Source organism: Athene noctua, chromosome 1 (assembly GCF_965140245.1).
Source record: "Athene noctua chromosome 1, bAthNoc1.hap1.1, whole genome shotgun sequence".
NCBI lineage: Eukaryota > Metazoa > Chordata > Aves > Strigiformes > Strigidae > Athene > Athene noctua.
The window spans coordinates 61,447,696-61,463,072 of record NC_134037.1 but is presented as its reverse complement, the minus strand read 5'-3'; the positions used below and the strand labels follow the sequence as shown (position 1 = coordinate 61,463,072).

The window sequence follows — 15,377 nt, the reverse complement described above, 5'->3', positions numbered from 1 at the left end:
TAATCTGCAAGGCTCAGATATATATATAAATATATATCTTTAGTCTGGAACACTTAGATCCTTTATCAATATCATGATTCTCCCTAATAATTCACAGTGGTTTAGAAAAGTTTCAAAGGAAACATATGCCTTACTCTCTGGCGCTGATTTAGCAAACATTTTGGTGTCTGTGTAACATTATTCATGCAGATAGTTCCATTTTCTTAAGAACAGAAAGACAAGAGTGGAGTGCCACAAGAGGCTGTTTTCTCAGGTCAGAGCTGTATTTTAATATCTACAGCACTTAAGCATTCCAACCAAGGTTATACAACTGTTAGAGACATCTGGACCTAATACCAAAACGTTCCCCATTGCGATCTGTGTGCGGGTGAATATTCTTGTGCTAGAATATTTATTTTAGGCTCTCTTTTAAAAGAAATAATAATAAGTTCAGGGAGTTTTAATTTTTTTTCAGTTGTTTTTCTTTCAATAGTAAACATACCTCAGACAAATAAAAATTAACAATTCCAATACCTATGTTGAAATAATGCTTTTACTCACTGGTTAGTCAGAACCCATACAGAATGGCTGCATTTGCCCTAATTAATGTCCCATTTTTAGCAGAGGCTTTAATTAATAGCTGACATTTAAGCAGCACTACAATGTGTTGTGCATTTATCACCTGGCCTACTTCTGTGTGATTCAAGTGCTCTTGGAGAAAAAGGCACGATGCCTTTTTTTCCTGAAAGTTTTGCAGAACAGAGTGGCGACAGAGAACTAAGGAAGAGAGAGGGAACACAGGCTGGATCTTCAAAGGGATTTAGGGTGGAGTTTTCCAGTACAATTAGCCTGACCCAGTGACTGGCTGCCCCCTCAAAAGAGGGGCACCCACTCATGCATCTCAACTTTGCCCTGGACAACTTATTTCTAACCCACACCTCCTTAAACTGGCAATGCCCTGACTGCCACAGGGAGAATCAGGAATAATAATACAACAAAGCCCATTTGATAGCTCAGTGCTGCTAAAACGGGGTGGCCTTCCTCCTACAGTTTCTCCATCTTCTTTTCCCTGTTTTGTGTCCCTGAGGCTCAGCTGGTGTCAAGCCAGGCTGCTTCAGTTCCTTAGCCCTGCAATCAAAACAAAACCTAGTTGTTGTGCTAAAGCAGTTTTCCTGCCCGTTCAGTGAGCTCAGCTGGCTCACTGTGCAATCACCCTTGGTCCCAGCTCCTAGGAAGGAGGAGGAAGAAGTGTGGGACCACCACACATCAGTGGAGATGAGCTGGTATTTTAAGCTGTACTGTAAATTGAGTAGTCTTGTGAAATCAGATCTTAACTTGTGTAGGAAGGTACACCACACACTTCTGTACTGTATACACTTCCTGCCAGAAAATTAACGTCTAATCAAATGACAGTGGGAGCACTGGCAGGGGCCTGCTGGCCCTTTCGGCTGGACTGAAAGCACTCTTCCAGTGGTGAGCTGTAACCAGACAGAGGACTTTTTACAGAGCAAGAACACGCTTCCCTACGTGTTCAAACTGCTGCATATGGCATGCAATAACTTAAGTGGCTATTAATGTTTAAATACATCAATATTTGCTGTGTCACTGAGAGCTTGAGCAAACACAAAGCTGTGGCCATGCTGAACCACCTTCCTGCTCTCTGGCCTGATGAATATTTCATTATGCTAAACCAAGTGAAACAGCTTTTGGCATGGGGGCCTGAGCCCCTTTCTCTCAGCTTCCCCAGAATATACCGCAGCCTGCAGATCAGAGCACCTTCCCCAGAGAAGCGAGCCGGTTTACTTGGGCAGAAGAGGGCATTCAGCCTGGCTGGGTGAACTTCCCATGCCGTGCTACAGAGGCAGGTGTTGCTTTGCCTCTTCTTCCAGTCATGTTTTGGTGGAGCCTGGGGTGAGCTCTTCTGGTTCTTACCAGGCCCACAGCAGGAGACCCTTAAATGACATGGGCAGAGAACATAAAATCAACACATGGTGGTAGGACAGGCATGGAGCTACCCGAGAAGAGCTGAGCCCTTTGCAGACATGTCCAGTGACCAAATACTGAGTGGGAAATAACCCTAGTCTCATGTGCTGGTGGCTTTGAGTCATGAGGCGGGCAGGCTGATAAACAAGTGCCTGATAAGGCTGCAGACCTCAGGTATGCACGGTGACTGGCCTGTCCCCAGCCAGCCTCTGCCTAACAAAATCAAACCAAGTTTAACTTGGCATGCAGGGCTGTGTTTAGAAAGCTGCAGCAGCTCATGGGTATTTCAGATATCTGCAGTGGGGGCAGGAGAGGCAGCTGGGGTGGTAGTCTTGTTAACAAGCCTAGTAGAAATTGTCTCTTCCCAGGAATCACAGCTGTCAGGCACCAATGGGATTTGGGACCTCCCAGGGTTAGGCTGTGAGAAGAAACTGAATATCATGATTTTGGATAAAAAAATCTGAATTTTAGAAAGATTCTGGAAATTTAGAAATAGAATGCAGGTATCCATGTCTTTTTTGTGGATCTAGTCTTTGGAATATGCATTAGGCTGGCCATCCTTTAGCCTGTTACACTTCCACACAGAATTGATGGTATTTGCCTCCTAAAAATTACAGTTAAGGGACCCTTTATGAACTGACTGTGGGGCTATGTGTCAGTTAGTATCCAATAATTCTTGAGATCTAAACCCAGATCTGTCATCAGTTTGTTCCATGTCTCTGAAAGGAGTTTGTAAAAATAGCACCAAGGAGCTCTGTCTCTATTGGAATTCAATATTTCAGTCTGGCAGGCTTGGATCTGAGAGTGAAGCGTCACTCTTTTAGCCAGTACACCATCACCGGCTTCTCGGTCAGTGATAGGGAATAGGAACATACTAACTCAGGTGGTGATCTGACACTTCTAGGGCAGTGTTGATTTAGCAATGCAAGAAGAAAGTGTTATTGACATCAGTGGGGTTATTCCCATGAATATGAATAAGAAACTTTGCAGGATTGTGCTTTTTTTCCCCCCTTCTTATTGTACAGTCAGACATGCAGGGACTAGCGTCACCATCCTGCTGGAAATTACAACTTGCAAGGGGTCTTTAGCGTCTGTTTTCAAAGAGGATCTGTTCACTTTCCTACAGTCCTTATTCTGCTCTCTGTGTATATCCTGTTCTAATCATCATGTCATGTACAATACAATGCAACAAAAAAAAAGTAAGGCAAACTGTTGTTTATGGAACTGCAGGTCAGGTTTGTGCTACTTTCGCTAAGCGCTGCTAGGTGGCAATATGTTACCTAGAAAACCAGGAGCTTCCAACCACCATCCCTCTCCTCGGCTTCAGACCTAGCTGGGACCTGTCTGGGCATTGCTCCACTCAGAAAGGGGACAAGGCCTTGGAGCAGGACCTGGTGAGAGCTGCTTCACGCTCACAGATTTCTAATTCGGTACTGAGGTTTTCCAGAAACAAATGCAGGACTGAGTCCTAATCAAAAAATCTCTCCTCTGTGAACCCAAGAGGAAAAATAAAAGGCAATCCTGCCTGTTGCAATATTTCTGTTTATACTGAGAGCATTGTAATAAGGGAATGAATCCTTTTCTTGTATAAATATACTGCCACCTGGGACTAGAATATTTCATATTCTCACAGGATTCTCTTAACAATACAAAATTGAAAATACCTGTTCAGAGTGCAAAGATTTTGTTTTTCCAAATGTATGATTAATTGAAATCCTCTACATGTGCAACCATAATATTTAATCAACTAGTCCAGCTTCAGGAGATTTGTATTGACAGTTCAGTTGAAAAACAACTTTAATAAAGGTGGAGAAGATGTATTTCCAGATATATCTTTCAGACACACTACAGATACTTAAAATTGAGTCATCTTATGTACGTGTATTAACAAGGACTGAGCAAGACTGGCTTGTATTTGCATATTGCTTTGAATATACGAAGTGCTCTGCATTGAAAGAAACATTTATTTCCCTTGATCTGGATCCTGGTGTGGCAGCACACGCTCTTCCAGGCAGGGAAACACACAGCCAGGGGAAGGGCAGAGAGGGCAGGGCTGTGTGTGATGGTACCATTTTATGCCAGTTGTAAATTTACACAAAATTACAATTTAAGGATTATTCCCTTTCGATGCAGGGAGAGTTTGCAGTTGGCGCGGCACGTTGGCCTAGCTGCCCGGGTGTGGATGCAGGTGAGCAGCACCTGAAGCTGGGGAGGCAGTGGCCAGGCACACACCTGCTGGAAAGGCCTCACACTTGGGTGGACAGATAAAATAGATATATGTGAACATGGGGAGCCTAAGTCTCTCCCTGGGGCACCAGGGGTAGGGCATTAATGCCTCTCCTCCTGATAGTGTGACACCAGGGAGAGCAAGCAGGTTGGGAGGTCAGGGAGCAGCTCCTTTATTCCAGGCTGAAGGATTCACATCCTAACTCGAGTGGCCTGAGGTGAGATGTTCTAGGATGGCAGATAAATTACCATCTTTAATTATACTGGCTTGGATAGAAATCTTGGGCTTGCTTTTTGATGATGAAGGCTACCAGTGCAGGAAACAAAAAATAATAATGACCTGCTTATGTAGTATTTAGAAACCTTGGAGCTAACCAGAGTCTTCTGCAGCAAAACTGCTTAAATTTGGACAGTTTTCGGTGCCTGGGGTTACCCATAAGTGGATGTGGCATTGAGCCATGGTCACTGCTTCCCTGCTGCAGCTCAGACCAGCCAGCCGCCAGCCCCGTGTCAGCCTCGGGCCCGCAGAGGCTCAATATTCTCTTTAATCACCTGTGCTTCGCCCGGGGGCTGCCCCGGTAACCGCCGCTCCCCGCGGCAGGGCGGCTGCAGGCCCGGCCCAGAGGCCTCGGCCCAGAGGCCTCAGCTCGGCCCGGCGCGGCGCGGCGGCGGTTCCCGGCGGGGCCGCTTTCACGGCAGCACCGCCTGCCCGACCGGCGACGGGAAGGGGAGCGGCGGGGCCAGGTCAGTGCCCGGCCGCGGGCCTCCGCTTGCCCCCGGCCGGCACGGGGCCTGCGGCGCTCGGGGGCTGCCCTCGGTGGCTCGCCGGCACCGCGGGGGGAGGGCGAAGAGGGCTTCTGCGGGGGGTGGCAGCCGCTCAGGCGGCTCGGGGCCTCCGCGGAGCCTTGGAGCTTGCGGTGGCCGAGGGGCAGGGTCGGGCCGAGGCTTCGGGTCGAGGAGCGGGCCCGTGCCCGGCGGCGGCAGCTGCCGCTGGGGCGGACGAGAGGCGCGTCCCGGTCGCTGTGGGGCCGCTGGGTGCCTGAGACAAAGGCCGCGCCGGGGGTGGTTCTGCCTGAAAATGTTACACTCTTTGCTCGGCGTCAGCCCAGAGACCTTATTTTGGAAACAGTCAGTTACAGCCCTCTTTGGCCGTGCTCGGCGTTGGAGCCCTCCCTTGGCTGTTCATTTAAAATACAGAAGTAAATAAAAAATGGTCCGTGCTAGGGATGTTTGCCTAGGTCAGACCGAGTGCTACAGGGCACTTTTTGGGATTTTGGCATTGCACAGGGTCAGCGGCAAGAAACATCTGCAGGGGAAGGAGTTTCCCCCTTTTGCCTCTCAAGTGTACGCTTTCTTCCCAGGGTGATAACTGCAGGATTCCTTTGCTTCCCGAAATTTAGTGTGTGGAGCCAAGGAACCAGGCACTGTCCTTGTGCGATTCTGCTACTTCCCGGTGCTGTTACAGGGGGACAGGAGATAACGTCCCTGAGAATCGTGCTGTGTGGCCAGCTCAGACATCAGGATGCAGTTTTGCTGTTGGTGTCAGCAAAACCATGTACTGATGGTGGTGGTGGTTAAGGAGAGCAATAGTAAAGAATGGTGTACCAAGTGGAATTCAGAGCACTGCTCAACTAAAAAACTTTTTGTAGTTTTCAAGGCAAATGAATCCTTTGGAAAGCATCAGTATTTGCAGTTACAGCTAGAATGAATTCATCCTTACACTTGTTACGGTTTAGGATTTGGTGACTAAAAAAAAAGGTGAGTTGGTTGTAGTTGTTTCCGTTCCTGTGAAGTAGTGCATCTGTTTGTTTTAACAGTGTCTAAAATATACCTAGTGGGCAGTGAGCTTTATGAGAACTTAAAAGCGTTTTCTGTCCCTATTACAGAGGATCCTTTGCTGACAGTGGCAAAGAGAACCTCTCAAGGGCTTGCATGCTTTTTGCAGAAGATAATGGATTCTTGTTCTCACCCTCTGTCGTTAAGAACTTGTATTATACACCATGTGTCCAAAATCAAATGTTTTTAGGTAGTGTCATGTGTATTTATGGAAACACTTCTTTTGTCAACTGTTTTACATCCTTGAATGCCTTAAGTTTTTACTGGACTTGGGGAAGTCTATGTAATTTGTTTACTAGGTCTTCAAAATAATTAAAATGTGATTAAAAGATAATATAATTGCTGAGGAACAGAGAGACAATTCATATCTAAACCTTAGCCTGTAGGGATTATTAAAAAATACAAAACTAAACACAGAACAAATAATTTGGAAAACATTTAACTTGCTATCCTCAGAATTGAGCTGCTCAGAAACAATGAAAAAACAAGAAAAAGAGATAAAAGCAGAAAAGACTTGCAAAAGGTAAGCCAACTTAAAAGTGGAACCACAGACGAGGGTTTTTTACTTATAATGATGAAAGGTTTTTTCCCCACAATTTATTTTTATTTCATATGTGCGTGATTTGAAGCCATTTCAGTTAATTTGGACGTCTGCTTACTTCTTATTTCAGTTTCTGGATGGGTAAATGTTGTTTCTAATGCAGACATCTAGAAACTTGGAGGTCCGACCTTTTTGTTCTGAACAGTAATATAGAGGCTAAAAAATTGTCCTTTATAATACCAGCTATTTTTAAAGCCTGTTTTTAGAGGAGTTACAAAGCTCTCTAAGTATTTTCATAAGGAACTGGAGGGACTATTGATCATACCTAATTTGTCTACAGTGTGGGTAGACAAATTGTACTAGAAGTTTGGACAGGGTTCTACAAGTGTGAGAGCCACATCATCTTGAGAGAGGCATGAGTTTGAAGCAGCTACTGTTGAACTAGGTAGGAGTTCCTGCTTTGTGTAGAGATTGTGTAGAGGAGGTGCATTTTCCTTCTCAGGGAGGCAGAATTTCCCAGGCTTCATTTAGTTTCTGTATTTGTAAGTTATGTTTTGTCAGTAGGTTTTCTGCTGCTAATCCCTTATAGCATGCTTAAGATCTGCTCACTCCTTTCTTCCAGCTGAAGGAAAGCAAGCTGGAAAGGTGACTGCCCTCAGCTTGCTTCAGCTGGTAACTGTTAAAGTGGGGAGAACCTGTCAGGTAAAGTGTTTAAGTTAGCCTAACCCACACATGACTGAAGTAAAGGAGAGGTGCATAAGCAGATGAGTTAGATGGAGGGCTCTGTAACCTTCAGGTAAGGGGTGGTGACAATAGTCACCTGTTCAGACAGTGCTTGGGAAGGAACCCTGCAGGTGAGACCTCCTCCTACACCTTTCTTGTGTCTGAAGGTAGGGTCCAGTGACTCCTCTACATTATGAGACTCATGCTCTTGTCTTGATTTGCATCCAGGCTGGCCTCCTTTGATCTTGCTGTTTCTGTCTGAATTCCTTCTCTCTGTCCAACACTCGGATTTATTTTCTCCCCTCCCCCTCAATCACCCACCAGCCTACTGTTCGAGGTTCCAGTCAATTGGTGTTAATGATTTTCAGTCATTTTCAACCTTTTTTTTTGGTACAGGTGGATTATTTTCATGCTTTGTTTATATTTCACTTTCTGCTCTTTCATCTGCTTTGAAGTTGTAGAGTCAGTTGTACCAGTTCTCAGCATTGGGTCACCACTCGCTTTCCATCCATTAGTCAGTCACTGGCAGGAACCTGGTGAAGCATCCGGCAGACACGATCACTGCTCTTTAGTACAGATGAATGCCTTTTACAGTGACTGGTAAGACACACAAAGGGTTGAACTGTGAATCATATAATCATCCTCTTCAGCTCACATCTTCTGTCCCTTTCTCCATGCCCCGTCTTCATGTTTCTGTGTTTGTCACTGATATTGCTGCTGCTGGAGCTTCTGTGCTTCTTGACCCATCAGCTGCCCTAGATGCCTTTAGCACAGTCACAAAAGTGCCTTTCTAATTGTTTTTTTGTTAAGTCATTTGAATATTTTCTCCTCCCTGAGATTTCTTTTGTGAATTTTGTATGTTGGATCTCTTTATTTCTGCTACACTTTATCTCAGGATTCCTTCATGCAAAACCAATTAATCAGATTTTTTGCAGGTGACTCACAAGTCTGTGTCTGCACATCACACCTGTCATTTTCTGCCCCATGTGAAAAGGCTTGCCTATTTCCCTGATGCGTTGAAAACATCTTTTCTCCCCATTTTATTTTTCCTTGACTTGTGGCACTATCTTTGAGTTGGAGTTTTCCCTGCTCATGTATTTTAGTTTGCTGGCTATTTCTGTGTAGCTGCTCTGTAGTGAAGCATTTCTTGTTTGGGCATGCATCTCAAATGCTTGTTTGGGCTCCCAACATTCAGTTCTCTGGCTTGGCTTAGCTCTTCTACCCATCCAGGAAGTTGCTACCTACATCCCTTACCCCTTTCTCTGACCAGCTCTTTATGCTCGCTGGCAGTTGGCAACATTGCTGGAGGTTGCTGTTTGATACGGCATGGTTTAAGAGAAAAACTGGGTTTGCAACAGAGTAGTGGTGAATGGAAAGGGCAAACATCCTTGTTTAAGAGTTGAGGCTTATTAGTTTCCTAAAGAATCTGCTCGATTAGGGAATATTGGTGATGGTGTTATCCCGAGTATTTATTTATTTTTTAGTAACATAATGAGAGTTGAATTTTGACTAGGCAGTTACCAGAGGCTTTCAGAAGGACTGAAACATGCATACATGAAAATACATATATTGTATGTGTACCTACCTCCATGTAAGTACATATCTTGCTCTTGCATATAACGTATGTCATTCCTTTGATAGTGAAGTGTTGACATTCAGTACGTGTTTATATTAACCCACAGTCTGCTAGCCCACAGGCAAGGGTGTTATAAAATCACTTGAGTGCCAAACGGGATTTGAACTGTTGTTTTATGTAAGAGAGACAATATCTGTGGAATGAAAAGCTATTGATGTCCATACTATTGGCTTATCTCTTGTCACCAGTGATATGTAATGCTGTAGCACTTAAAACGTTTGAAAGATGCTAATTGCCAACAGTGTTTGTTATTCCTATGCTGTCAGGTTTTTTCTTCACTGTAAAAACTGCATAAACTGTCTGTGCTACAGATGTTAATAAGTATAGCATGTCTGGCTTTTTAAAATTAGACTAAGACTTCATTTCTGTGAGTGTATCTAAATTGACATAATTATGTTAAACTGAAAATTTTAGTGTAATATCTCTTGGCTTGTCCTACAATGCTGTGCGGGTTGCTGCAGCATCTCTTTCTTGCTCTGCTTTCGCTTACAGTACAAAAAAAATCAATCTCAGTCGTGCCATGGATTGCGAGTGCTCTATACTGATTGCAATTTTGGATGTCGTTTGTCAGAGATCAGCAGAAATCCCTCTAGTTTGAGAAAGCTGTATCTTAAATACCATGCTTTTCCTGTGTGATTAGCTTTCTCAGGCTGAGCTGTTAAAATAATCTTGGTTTTATTAAAGGTACTGGTATTGACCAGTACTGTAAGAGATGATTTTAAAGAAAATAATTCAATGATAATACCTTGCATGAGTCACTAATCATGAGTCATGATCAGCAGGCAGTGATGTCCAATTTGTTTTCTAATCCCGCATTTGCTGATGCTCTTTATTACCATAGTGATAATATTAAAGAGCTGTTAATGCATATAACCACGCATTGAAAATGACAGACTCTTTATTCAGTGGAATAAAATTTACATATCTTAATTCTGTTTTGCTCTGTACATTTTTTGACTTGAGAAATCTAGGTAGTATAAAAGTGATCAAACAAGTGTAATTTGGTAGGGAGTTAGGTTAACAGAACAGACATTTTTTTCCCCCCTATTCTTTCAATCCAATCATTGTGGCTTCCTAGAGAATTAAATCTAGTCTAATCTTATGAGGACTTGGGAGGACTTCATTAAAAACTGACAGGTAATTGTTCAAGCTACACTTTGCAACCAGAGTCTGCACCATCCGTGTTTTTAATGTTTGCTTTCTCCTGATCAAAAACTAGTATCTGGATGGAAAATTTTACTGTGTGTTGGGGAATGACTACTGAGGTTTTAGAGAAAATGGAGGGCTGTTTCTTCTCTGAGAGCCTGAATATAAAAAGATTAATTTAGCTGAGAAATGAGCTTTGGAAACCTCTTTTCACTCTTAAATAAAACTTTACCAAGAGAAATGATTTTTAAAAGCTCTGAAAAGTGATGGCTGAAGTGTTGCAGACAATTTTAGAATATGCATAGATGGAGAGGGTTGGAATGCAGCAGCAGTTAGGTGATATAATTTATGAAGTAATGAATCTTGTATTCAATTAGATTTTAACTGATTAAGATTTAATTAGTTTTATTAGTTTACACTTTAGTGTAGAAGAGTTGATTGTGACAGGTTAAAACCTTGAATTTAGTAAAGAACTCAGAAGACCTTTCAAAGTGCCTCCCAGATGTTAGAAAAGGATCCCTTTACCTATTCCAGTGTGTATGACCTTACATTGCATAGATTTTTATAGGCCTTACTAGTTTCTTTGTGTTGAGCTTGTGAGATAGTGCTGTATTGGTGGATGCGATGTGTCAAGACAGATACAAAACTACTGGCATAGGTGGCTCTTCGGAATTGCCTGGTATAATGCATACTCCTCCACGTCCTGTAATGCGGTTGCTGTGCAAACCCCTGCTCTGTTTTGATGAGGATTATACCTGCCCCGACAGAAGCATTTTCCACTTTAGTGTGGTATGATGCAGCTGGAGACAAGATAAGTGTACACTTGACAGGTTTGTTCACTTCTTTTGGTATAAACTAATTGTGTATGGTTTTCTTAATGTGTGTTTGCTTGTTTGTGTGTATATAATAAAGATTATAAGAAATTTGAGTCTGTAAACTGTAAGAGGCCCTGAACACAGTATAAAATGTAGCTGTCACCAAATTTTGTCTTGATGAATATGTTCTGGGTTCACCTTAGAAAAAAACTTTCCAGGAGCTTCTTGACAATTTTGAAGGAATTTTGTTAAGAAACAAAGATGGTCTTTTCCCACTTCTCAAAAAAATTACATCAGCCATGTCTCCTGAATAGCTGTATCCATTAAAAAAAGAGTCTGGGGCAAAGCTAGGACTAGTCTAGCAAATTGCAAGATTTAAATGTAGTAAACTTTTTTTCTGTATCCTGTGGCAGTTCTTTTGATTTCAACTCAGCATGTCTTCTCAGATGACTTCTTTTTCAGATGATCTGTCACCAGTTCAGGCTTTACTCAGTTTCTTTCAAATCACTTGTCAGCCACCTTCTCCAGTAGATCCTTTTCCAAAGTAAATTAAATAAGGCAGAGCCGCAGATCAAGAATAACATTTCATAATGACTTCCTTGTTATTTCCTGGTATACACGCATACATTGTAGAGTGGAAATAGCAGATGAATCCATGGGTGTACTTATACATAGAAAGAGACTACCAATACTACATATTTATATAAAAGGCAAGTGTGATGCTCTGTGTATGATACTGTTGTATCCTTTTTCTCCTTTGGGGTACTGCACAGATTCTGGTGCTCTATGTCCAAGTGAGATCAGTTCAAAGTGAAACAAAGGCTACTGGAATTACTGGGAAAAATGTATAGCTACCAGAGGCTAGGAAGTCTAGTATTAGGATGGAGTGTGATAAATGTGTTAATGGAATTAGGTGGCAGGGAACAGAACTTGCTATAGGAATGTTCTTCAGTTCTTAATTTTTGTGTTCCTCAAGTATTTCTCTCAGACAGATCTTGTGGTGTAATAGTTGCTTACAGAAAAGCAGGAGATCCAGATCCTGAAAACTAGGGGTTTTGACTGGATTTCTCATTCCACACAGGTATGAGGTGTGGGGTTATATTTTTTTTGGTGAAAGAGGGAGAGTTTGGAACATTAGTACAGAGGAAGTTGGTCTAATGGAATGTGTAAGCTTCTTACTACAGTTTCTGAGCCTATTTGGTGTTCTGCACACAAATACTTTGGAGTAATTTTTAGAAGAAAAGACTTTAAAAGATGCTAATTTCTGGCTTAATTACTAAAATGATTTCAGAAAACTCCCATTAACTTTGTGGGAGTAGGTTCAAACTAAGAATTTTGCAAATGCAGTCCGCAGTGATTTCTGTAAACTTTTGTGAGTGCATCATGTTTCTATTAGTTTCTGCTGTCTAACTTCCCTCTCTGTCAGAGGACTGAGGTGAATCTCAAAGGAAATTTACTGATTATTCCCCCCTGTTTATTTCCAGAAATGGCTGTTTCTTTGTGGAAGAATTTACTTCAGACTACAAAGGAAAGGATACTACAACAAAGAAGGATGTCACTGTATAATGGTGCTCATGGTTATGATGAAGAATTGTTAAAGAAGAAACTTCAGCAGTTTGCTGGTGGATCCATCAACCTCTCCAAAGAAGACAATGGCATTGGAATACTTACTTTGAACAACCCGAAGCTAATGAATGCCTTTACAGGTATGAATTAGTTGATGGAGTTGCTGGTTTGGGTTTGTTTTTTTTCCTCCTTCAGTTACCCATTTTAGCATTTTACCTAAACAAAATGAAAAGCTATGCCTTCCTGTTCCTTTGTTAAAAGAAGAAATTCTTAATTTTTATTCAGGTATGCATCAAATACCCGCTGTTCTGCATAGTAGCTTTGTCATAACTGTCATAAGAATCTTAAGAAATTTCCAACAACATGGGGACTGTCTGGTAGAACATGACTCTCCCTCTTATTTTTCCACTCAGCACAATTCTGCTACTGTGCTCTTTCTTGCATTTCCTTTCATTTCATCACTACTGCTTGGAAAAATATAGGGTATTTTTATGGGGGTGGGAAGATGCCATCTTTGTTTTGTAGGTGGTGTGGAAAGGGTGAGTTTACTTTGTTCTTCACCTAAAGCCTTTTCTGTAACTTAAGCTTCTGTAATTTGGTTTTTGCCAGTCACCCAAACTGGCTTCCACTTCTTCTTCATTTGCCTTAAGTCTTAATTACCAATGGCTGGTTAAAGATCAGATGAGCTGGGTATTCAAAAATCTATTTAATATGTTTTTACATTGGACAATACTTAGCTGTCAAAACCAAGTGCCTTGTTTTATTTAATCCTGTATGATGAGAGGCTTTTGATCTCCAAGATAGGTGTATTTGCTGTCTCTCCTTAACTGTCTAGAATATTCCAATTTATGCCATTCTCTTCAGACGTAAGTGGCACAGGTTCAGGGTCTGCATCTGCCTTAGCTGGAGCTGTAAGAATGACTTTATTTCTTGATATTTTGAAACTGATACATTTGTGTCATCTTGTTAATTTCTGTTTTGCTGTTCCGTTTTACTGCCCAGTTCTCACTGTTCCTTTGTTGTCAGCAAATATGTTTGCAACCCACTAGCAAGTGCAGAGCTGTTTACCTGAAGAATAACAGTCTACTCCTGCCACTAATAATTGTTAGCTGAAAGGAAGAGAACCTAACAGAACAACAGAATTAGTGATAATGCACCTAGATGTGTCTGCAGTTATTCTTTTGTTTCCCTTTAAAAGCTCATGTATAAAATCATTACCTAACTTGAGAAGTTGTAGCTAAAAGATGTTAGCACGGGGATTGTCCTTCTGAATGCCTCCCTGTCAGCATACATGTTATTACAAAATCATAATTAGATTGTTTCCTCTCTTTCTACAGATTGTTTTTTGGTTTTGACACAAAATAGAACTGTGCAAGGTACAGCTTCTAAACTGTGTGCTCTTAGTTTATTTGTTGTGGAAGTTGAAAGGGGCGTGAGAAATGACATGCAGTAGAAAGGAGAAAGGACAGTTAAAGCCAGTCTGCTATGGAGATCATATGTTATACAAGTCAAACTGCTTAAACTAGACTTCCATAGAAACTTACAACTATATTCTCTGTTTTCTATGCTTGGCAGAAGGGGCTCAGAACTGATTTTTTGAAGTGCCGAGCAGTTGCAGCTGCTATTTAGGCCACTGGTAGCTGTGCTATGTAGCGTTAATGTATTGAAATCATATTGCACATATCAAGTTGAGCACCCAAAATTAGCATATATTTTCTCTTTTGCTCAGTTGGTGGCCTGTAAAAAAAATCTCTTTTCTCCTTATAGGACTGCAGTGAAAAGAAATTATCAGTGTATGTGAATTAGATGCTCTAATAGCAAAGAGGAGCTACAAAAACCCATGAGGAAATTAATAGTTTTGCCTTTGTTGCAGACCCTGATTAGCATACAGCAAATGAGCCATGGCGTCAGGCAGTTCTGTTTTGCCGTAGTGTGTATAGCCCTATAGAGAGCAGTGTGCCATTTTGCTAGGTAATAGCCACAAAAATTTTCACTGGAAAATTTTACTATGGTGGTTCAAGAGATTACTGCTTCTTTCTCCTGTGCACCTCTGCCAGAGACTTTTGTTTTTACAGGAGGGAGAACAGAAGCATGCTGGCCACTTGGCTGCTGCAGTGGATGATATAGCATATTAATTTATATTGCTCTTCATTTCATTTTAACATTACTGTCTGTAAACTGTAGTTGCTGAGGAACTAGCAAGAACTTGATCCTTTTCCTTTTGTTGCCTATCAAGTAATACCCTTCAGGAGAAGTATGAAAAGGAATGGGATGCACAACCTGTAAATTGCCTCAGCTAGAGCCTGTAGATACCTCCTTCAAATAAATTCTGTTGATTCTGTGTCTCAGAGCTTTTGGGTAGTTGCAGATGTGAATTTATATATATGTGTATGCTTCCTTTAGAAAGCTGCAAAACATCATTAAATTGTTGAGAGAAATCCTATTTGCCAGGCATTTACTTTACACAGCAGCTTTTTATCTCAAAGGAATTATGTTTATTCTAAGCTTGAGCAACTCATAGAACCAAAAGCAGAACAAAATTGGTGGCAAATTGCTAATGGGCAATGTGGAGGTGGTTATGCCTTTTTTCTCTTCTTAATTGGAATCTGATAGCCACCTGTTTGAAATGGTCTCTTTGGAAACAAATGCTAAGAATGTCAGTTTAAGCCTGGTGGAAACAATTTCAGCAGCCCAACCTCTTGCTGAACTGAAGTTGAACTTAATTTAAAAGGAAGCCATCCCGCTGGAATTGGATAATAATGAAGATTTTATTTTCTAGAATTGACTTTAAAGCATTTATTCTCAGATTATAGTTAAGATGCAAACAAAATATTATTCCAAGTAGATTTAGTTCTGTGAAGAGCATGAATTTACTGGAATCAAATACTGAAGGACCAAAACTATCAGAATGAGGATTTGCTTTAGT

At 41.7% G+C, this 15,377-nt stretch overlaps 1 protein-coding gene across 9 annotated transcripts in view; it reads left to right on the top strand.

Moving 5' to 3' along the window:
• The window catches only part of ECHDC1 (ethylmalonyl-CoA decarboxylase 1), a 67,160-nt gene that overhangs the window by 23,923 nt on the left and 27,860 nt on the right, over positions 1-15,377 (top strand). Inside the window, exons 1-3 of one of the 9 annotated variants that reach the window (XM_074923885.1) lie at positions 4,767-4,932; positions 6,481-6,547; positions 12,370-12,591. In XM_074923885.1, the coding sequence (XP_074779986.1) occupies positions 12,372-12,591 (220 nt within the window). In that variant the 5' untranslated portion in view covers positions 4,767-4,932; positions 6,481-6,547; positions 12,370-12,371. Of the gene's footprint in view, positions 1-3,349; positions 3,357-4,766; positions 4,933-5,434; positions 5,947-6,480; positions 6,548-7,536; positions 7,889-11,888; positions 11,967-12,194; positions 12,258-12,369; positions 12,592-15,377 lie in introns of those variants that run through there. The other 8 variants (XM_074923879.1, XM_074923906.1, XM_074923868.1 and 5 more) reach the window with 8 other exon arrangements.